General features: G+C 34.1%; 1 protein-coding gene across 1 annotated transcript; it reads right to left on the reverse strand.

The window, feature by feature from the left end:
- Positions 1-1,775: 1,775 nt before the first annotated feature.
- LOC105791144 (plastidial pyruvate kinase 2) lies at positions 1,776-8,319 on the reverse strand. The gene is made up of 12 exons (XM_012619070.2): positions 7,942-8,319; positions 6,883-7,170; positions 6,196-6,361; positions 5,012-5,146; positions 4,749-4,859; positions 4,556-4,644; positions 4,212-4,274; positions 3,929-4,104; positions 3,407-3,509; positions 3,121-3,269; positions 2,801-2,909; positions 1,776-2,197 (listed from the first exon to the last, which is right to left on the reverse strand). The coding sequence occupies exons 1-12, from the start codon at positions 8,176-8,178 to the stop codon at positions 2,090-2,092; spliced, it is 1,734 nt and encodes a 577-aa protein (XP_012474524.1). The 5' UTR covers positions 8,179-8,319; the 3' UTR covers positions 1,776-2,089.

Genomic DNA, 8,319 nt, shown 5'->3' on the forward strand with positions numbered 1-8,319 from the left:
TGATACATACTAATATATAATATTAGTATTAATTTTAGATTATATGTTTCATAATACAATTGTATGTTATTTGCATAGTAATCATTAAGGGTGAGCAAAACTCGATTTAACTCAAAAAAATTTAAAAAAAATTTAATTTCAAGTTAAACAAATCCTATTATACGAATTAATCTAATTATTTGAGTCAACTCGAATTTTTTTTCGAATTTCGAGTTCGACTCCAGTTTGGTTTTCAAATTCGAATAAACCGAATATTAAACTATAATATTTTATATTTTTACCCCAAACTCCCAAACCTCTTTACTTTTCCCCAAAACTTTTACTCCCTCACTTTCCCCTCAAAACTTTTACTATCCTCCCATCCCACCCCCTTCTACCCCAAACCCATTTCCACCTCCCCCACCCCCAATTTTTTTTGAATATTTCCCCAAAATTACTTTTCCCAAAACTTTACTCTTTCAACCCCAAAACTTTTTATTTTTCACCTAAACTTTTACAGGTATTGTACAAAAAAATGTTCATTTCTTAAATTATTTACAGAAATGGACCACTAAAAAATTATTTATTGGAATGGTTTGAAAATAGTAAAACGCTCCGACGTGGACGCGTTTTCAAGGGAAAACGCAGAAAAGTGCGCTAACGGGGACACACTTTTGCCTGTACTCCAAACTATATTTTCAAAAGATGTAATTTTTTAAAAAATATTACAAAAATAGACCAATTTTTTAAAAATTTATGAGAATAAGTCTTTATAAAGACCTAAAGTGGCAACACCATTTTTTTTTTATTTTTTGGTGTCACCAATTAATGTGAAAATAAAACTTGCAAAACAAATCCTTAATATTTTTAAAAAATGACCTCTTTTGAGAATTTAGTTTGGAGCACGAGCAAAAACGCATCCCCGTCAACGCACTTTTCTGCGTTCCTGTCAGCGTGCTTTTCTGTGTTTTCCCTTAAAAATGCATCCATGTCGGAGTGTTTTACTTTTACTTCTCACCTTTTACCTCAAATCAAAAATTAAAAATCATCCAAAAAAATCTTAAACCTAAATAGTGATAATTTTGTACTATTTATATTATTGATAATGTTATAAAATATTCGTGTTAAAATTTTTTCATTCGATTCGATCAAACACTCCCTTAACCACTCTAATCCAATGATAATGCTATTTTTTACCTTCAACTTTACAAAAAAAAAAGGTCATTGTTTTCTCACCTCTTTGTTAATTTTGCTAACATGTATGCAAAATTAAAATATATTTTTAAAATTAAAATATATTTTTTATATTTTAATAATTTATAATTTTTAAATTTTAAAAATTAATTAATTACTAGCATAATCCAATCCACGTAGGTTAAAGAAATAAAATTAACAAACATAATTTTTTTCCATTTTGGATGACTTGATGCCACGAGTTATGTTGAAAAAGGACAAAAAAATAAATGAATGAATAATTAAAATAACTAATCATTATGCCATAAAACAATTCCCACGACCAGGTTCGCGTTGGCCTCCTAAAACGTTATAATCTACAACTTGCAGGCTAACCGCCCAAAACGGATCGAAATGAGGCTAAGCCTATCATGTTATACAGCTTCCAGTTTTATCAAGCGAAAAGTGATTCCAAACCCAAAAATCCGATCTAATCCACCCATATTTGAATCTAATTTAACTATATGAGTTCGAATTGACTCAAATTAGAGTAACTCGATTTCACCTAATACAAAATCGACTTAAAACCAATCTGCTCACTCCAACTGACATAGACAATTACATTCTTTTTACAAGTAACACAAGCTCAATATATCATATTTCATGCTCCGCCAATCTTTGGATACAAAATTAGGATCCTCTAAAATATCTTGTTTGGGGGGAAACTTTTAAAAAGAAAAGAAAACAATAACTAATAGTTGCATATACCAATATATCTCAAGCAAACCAAACTAATAGGAGACATACAGCCATAGATCCTATGACTAACATGACGTGAGGGAGTATCCCAAACCTAACCTCAATACTCTTCTCAGAAACTCTCGGGAAGAAGTATAAAACTGGGTCAAATGGGCTCCTCTTTGTCTTTCTTCAGCCGCTACACTTTGCGTACCTGAATATTGTGTGTGGACTGGAATCGCCAGATCGGCTGTCTCCCGCTCTGAACAAGAGCCACCTCTTCTCCTTCCTTCACCATTCCTTGCCTCTGTACACCAAAACTAGTTCTTCATTGTGAATTAAGCACACACACTAGTTCTAGCAAGCGATATCAAAACTTGGTCTTTTTGCAAGAAATAGAATAAAAATAGCAGCAAACACGACCAGTGTACAGTATAATCATATGAACCAAACTCCAAATTTTACTGAATTTTGAACTGACAGACGATAATTATACATACAGTCCATAGTCATGCCTCTTAAAAGTAAAAAGGTCATCAACTATTAGGAACACCCTTTAAGCATTTCAAATTTGGTTATCATGGAAAATCGCTAGTGTGGAAACTGAAAAGCAAGAAAAAAACCAATTACAACAAATGAGCATAAACCTCTATTGAAGGTGAATATTTACCCCTGCTCAAAAATTAATCCAACCAGGGTTAGAGTTTTGAGCAAGCATCAAGGCACCCTAGTATCAAAATAATACATATAAAGGTTTTGAATTTTGATTAATTCAGCTGGATACCTATAAACAAACCCTCTAACCCTGGTCCAAAGAATAATTTTGATCTAATGCATGCACAACTAAATCTATAATTACCAGCCAATTAAAAGGAACCTTCATAATAAATTCTCTCTGGTAAGACCTTACCTGCAACAAAGCTAAAGCAGTTTTAAAGGTTTCTTCAGCATCATCCGAGAACTCCATATATATGGGACATACTCCTTGATACAAAGCTAATCTCTGTTGAATCCTTTTCCTGCATGACCAATAAAAGTTATTGTCAGTCAAACTCTCAAGATCATACTCCTACCGGCTAAATGTTGCACTTATAAGTTGAAAGAAGTTATCAGACCTCTTTGAACAAAAAGAAGAAAAAGAGAGAAACAAAAGGGAGGAGGCTATAACTTAGATTAAAAACAGAAATTATACTGTAACAAATTTGAGATTCGGGGACAGGTCAAACTCACTCATTTGTGAAGGCAAAAATAGTGCCAGAAGGACGATAATGGCTAAGTAATATAGCCATGAAACCAGTTCTAGTGAAGACAACAGTTGAGATTCCAAGAGTATTTGACATCATAGTAGCATGATATGCAAACATCTCACTCATATGGTTCTACAGAGAAGTAACTGCAGTAAGTATTGATAGTTAACAAAGAAAAATGCAGCATTAAGAATGTTGACCAAGAAACAAAAAAAAAAAAGGCATAAAACTTATGGAGACTGGAAAATGCATGTAACATGTCAAATGACCTTAAAAGCTTGACCAAGATTAGGTGGCATTTCACAGCCAGATATGGTTGCTTCAGTCCGTAGAGCAACTGTATGCATCACTTTAACAGCTTTCAACGGAAACCTGCAAGAAAGTGAATTCTATTTACTAAACTGTACTTAGGTAGAGTAATTTGCACAATATGCAAATAGTTACGCACTCAAGAGAAAAAGATGATAAAGCAAAGCAGCAGATATGACATTCTAATTTTGTCCCAAAAATATTTGGTAAGTTCATTTTAAGTACAAGTCATGCCCATATTCTTTTAAATTCACCAACTAGGATCCAAGAATATTCACAAAACCTTCCAGATTACCTCTAGGGAAATCTGTACATAAACAATTACCCCAATAAAGATCATTATTATTAGCATAAAAATGAAATTCTTACCTACTTTTGATAGAAAAATTAACAAGGGTTCACTTTCCAGAAAAGAAAAAGGTATGAAGAGGAATAAGTAAAAATAAAATTCTCAAATCCCATTTAAAAACTCAATAACTTACTTTCCGTGAGCCGTTTCTCCAGAAAGCATGACAGCATCAGCACCCTCACGAACAGCAATGGCAATGTCAGATACCTCTGCTCTGGTTGGTGTTGGGTGAACAATCATGCTTTCCAGCATATTGGTTGCCACAATAACAGCTTTCCCCAAGCTTCGACATGTTCTAATGATCTCTTCCTACATTTTAAACGAAGTTCTGAGTGGCTAAATAAATAAAATTTCAGTTCTTTACAAGTAGTTTTGACGGTTTATCTTTTTACCATTCAATTAAGAACTAAACCAACCTGCAAAAGAGGAACCTCCTCAATTGGCAGCTCTGCACCAAGATCTCCTCTTGCAACCATTGCCTAAAATAGAAGAACAAGGATTACTTTTTACATATGACATATATGGCTGAACTGGCAATAACTAGTTACTTTCATATCACATTATAATTCACACTTCCATCACCCTCCCTGTTACAGCAGAGAGAATAGTAAATAGAAGTAACAGCTAACTTTCCTAGATGGTACTCAATGGTTGAATGAAAAGTCTCATAATATTTTAGCACCAATTTTCCCAAATTTTTTACAATATTTTTTCAGAAGCAAAGACAAAGCTGAATGCGTGAAATAGTTAATGTGATCACCCCATCAGATGCTGTTATAATTGAATGCAAATTTGGAATAGAATCTGCACTTTCAATTTTAACAATAACATGAATATCTGCATCGTAACCTGCCAAAAGCAAAGGAGAAAGACAACAATATTAGAATTTAAGGCATGGGACAAGTCCACAGTTATTATTTTATTAAAAAGAACTATAAGCTAAAAAAAGTTACTCTGCAGATAATTCTTCAACTCATGAACCACTTCTGCATCTTTAACAAAAGAAACAGCATAAAAGTCGACTTTATTGTCTACTCCAAATTTTATGTCATCCCAGTCCTTTTCTGCAGTAAACCATCAGAAATAAATAATCTGTTGCTCCTCAAGATTTCTCAACCATGTATTGAGGGGAGTGGGAAAAAAAGGAGAAAGAGGAGAGGAAGTGGAAAAGCTACAAAGTAATTGAAAATTCAACAATGAAAATTCAAGGACCAACCTGTAATAGAAGGCAGTGTAGCACTTTTTCCTCGGACATTTAAATGCCGCCTAGATTTAAGCTCACCACCATCAATTACTTCACACTTCACTGAATCTTCTGTCTTCGACTTCACTACCAATGACATCATACCACCTACATTGTGAATCAAAAGTCAGAGGAGCATATAATCAACAAAAGAAGTGTGCTGAGATTTTTCTAGTGTTTTGTTTTCATAATCTAGTTCAGACTACTTAGCAGACAAAACTCTTGCTTGATAATGAAAGGATACACATTAGTCTGGAAATGCAAAGATGGTTATAGATACTTTTACTCTGGACCAGCTCAAGGTGTTATTCGATAAAAAAATTAAGTACTGAATTTTATAAATTTTGAATTTTTATAGGAAATCTGTTTGGTGTATTAGTAAAATTAAGTACAAATTGTTAGATAATGGTATATCTTTATTTCCAAAAATATTTATTTCATAAATTTAATTTTATTAATTTAATGTTTTATATTATTTTGAATAGTTTTGGATAAAAGTTAAATATATTAAATTGAATATTTCATTTTTAATAAAATAAAAAGATTTTTATTTCATATATACGTTTTTAAAATAAAATCAACTTAACATTTTCAGCATTAAGTAATAAGTAGTTATCTACTTACTAAATCAACACTTTAATGTAGAAAATTTTTGTATCAAGCAAAAATTTTATAGGGTTACCAAACACATTTAGAAAATTAAATGTTGAAAATTTCAATGTTTTATCAAACTCTAAGTCAACAGAATCAACATAATTTCTCTAGAATGCTAAAGATTTCATTTGTCACTTAGAAATGGCAGAAGACACTCCCGACCCAACAACAGCATCAGCACACTCCAACTAGCTAATTAAGAACATGGCAGAAGAAGTAAGACCCTTTTAATTCATTTCTAGATCATTAAATTCTTTCTTCAGCTAATGCTACATATTTGCAGTCTTAAGACTCTTGATAATTGAATCATAATACTAAAAGCATATCATCTTTTCAGACTAAAGGCAAAGATGAGTTTGCACATGCATGCTTGCCGCTGGTGTCAGGGAAAAAAAAGGGGCAGGGGAGAGGGAAGGTATTGTTATTAACAAGCATATAAAACATCAAAAAGTTAACGAAACCTGAATACTTTCACAATCTGTTGAAGTTTCAAGATAGCATACCATCAACAAGAAGCATGTCACCCACTTCTACATCGTTAACAAAATCATCATAGTTGACACTAACACAATCAGGTGTCCCAACTCCTCTCTTAATTGTAAAAGTAAATTCCTGCCCAGTTGTTAATGTGATTGGTTGAGGCAAGTCACCGCTCCTAACTTCAGGACCCTAACAAACAGAGCCAAAATAACATAAGAACATAATAAATGAAGGTTTACAGAAACTGAACTAATAGAACTATCAGACGAAAATCACATAATATAAGTTGTATAATTGTTTCCTACAACACTACGTCCAACAATTTTAATGGCTCATAACCTCACAAGTAAAACAAACGAATAAAGACAAAAACCATATGCACACACACACATGCAGACATATATTTGTATTGCAGACTAATAAGTGCCCAAACCATATACTAACATACTGTCACTTGTACATACTTGGCAGTCTTACTCCAAAATAGAGTGTCATGATGACCATAACAGAACCTGTATCCAAAATCCAAGAAACAATTGGCATAGGTTTTTGTTAAGAACATTGTCTAAGATGACAAAATTCTGACAATAATTTTGACAAAGAAAGGTAACACCGATGTCTAAGTCTGACAACACCAAACTGTTGGCTCAAGCAACCTGGCATAACTGCTTTTACACTGTAAAAAGGTAAATGAAGTTGAGGGAACTTGCCTTGGTGTCAAGCATGATTGCGATAGTGTTGTCTTTGGATTGTGCATTATATTCCTTGACTAAATCAATAACTTTCTGATGAGATGCATGGTCTCCATGAGACATATTCAAGCGAGCAACATTCATTCCAGCCTCAGCCAATTTCCATACCATTTCCCTTGTGTTTGTTGAAGGACCAATAGTGCAAACAATCTTTGTTTTACGTCTAACAGTAGGCTTGGACCACATACCCACTGATCCATCACCTACTTGCTGAATCCCCCTTAACTGCTCATATTGCTCCTCCCTCTGAAGAAAAAAAGTAAGAAAAGTTACAAGCAATGATTTCCGGTGATTTTCTCTCTTCAACTGTCCATGATAAGTTATTTGAGCATAGATATAATGGCAATTCAAAGCATAGTGACTATGTCATTCAACGGCAATGCCACCATCCTATACCAGTGTAAATAAGCAGAAATTTCAAGTGAAATACACTGTGTAATTCGAACTTCATCATTTTAACCAAACACTTAAGTTGTTATACACTTCAAGGTTCCTTTTCTTTCACCGGCAATGGCAAACAGGTGAAAGTTATGCCCCATGTTACTCATTATTCTCTGGATAATTTCTTTAGCACAAAATCAACCGACAGTGCACCAAAGACTGGCTTGTAAAAAGATCTCAGCGGAAATCTTGACTCCAGTCCTAAATATTTCTCATTTATAGTCCAAAGTGACCAGGAAGTTTCCTCATTTTAGAGAAAAAAAATCACCATTTCCATTTATGGATTGTGCAAGTTTCACTAATAGGACAATGCATTTTCGAAAATACAAACATGACCTTATTCAACTTGACACGCTCCATTCTTATAAAAAAAAAAAAACAATCAGCATGCTCCATGATAATATTATCACTCCACTTATATAATATCACGCCTATTGCTTTCTTAGCCTCTAGATAAATCAAAAAAGTTATCAAAGATCCAGTGCGTTTTTTGATCTTTTTTCTTTTAGCATGAGATGGCAGCAACCAAATTCATAATCAAAGCGGAAGATCAGAGAGGTCGGAAGTGGGCCAAACCTTAAGTACATCCTCAGGTGAAACGGGAATAAGTTCAGGCTCGGCACGTGAGGCTCTCTTGGCAGTAATCCTAGAGTTCCTCGTAAGCACGACGGCGTTGCTCTTCCTGTGGTCAGGTAAGAGTACTTTGGAAGCGAAGGACGCAGGCTTAAGCTTCTCCACTGGGTCCTGAAGGGATCCGGAGGCCTTGCTGAAGAAGTTAGCACGAATGGATCTAGTGGCCACCACTTGAGCCATTGCTAAAATGAGAGATAGAAAGGGTTCGAGGGGAGAGGAAGGCGAGGGAGTTTCGCTGATAAAATTGAAGGTTGGAGAAATCGCCGCTAAAACAATGACTTTTAAAAGAGGAGGCTGCAGAATGAAGCGTGCCTAGTTTGT

The sequence above is a fragment of the Gossypium raimondii genome, chromosome 8 (assembly GCF_025698545.1).
Source record: "Gossypium raimondii isolate GPD5lz chromosome 8, ASM2569854v1, whole genome shotgun sequence".
Lineage (NCBI taxonomy): Eukaryota > Viridiplantae > Streptophyta > Magnoliopsida > Malvales > Malvaceae > Gossypium > Gossypium raimondii.

Coding starts and splice junctions, on each gene's coding strand:
- LOC105791144 (XM_012619070.2), bottom strand. CDS start 8,178: ATGGCTCAAGTGGTGGCCACTAGATCCATTCGTGCTAACTTCTTCAGC. Junction 7,171..7,941: donor CACCTGAGGATGTACTTAAG/GTTTGGCCCACT, acceptor TTTTTTCTTCAG/AGGGAGGAGCAATATGAGCA. Junction 3,270..3,406: donor ATCTTGGTCAAGCTTTTAAG/GTCATTTGACAT, acceptor ACTTCTCTGTAG/AACCATATGAGTGAGATGTT.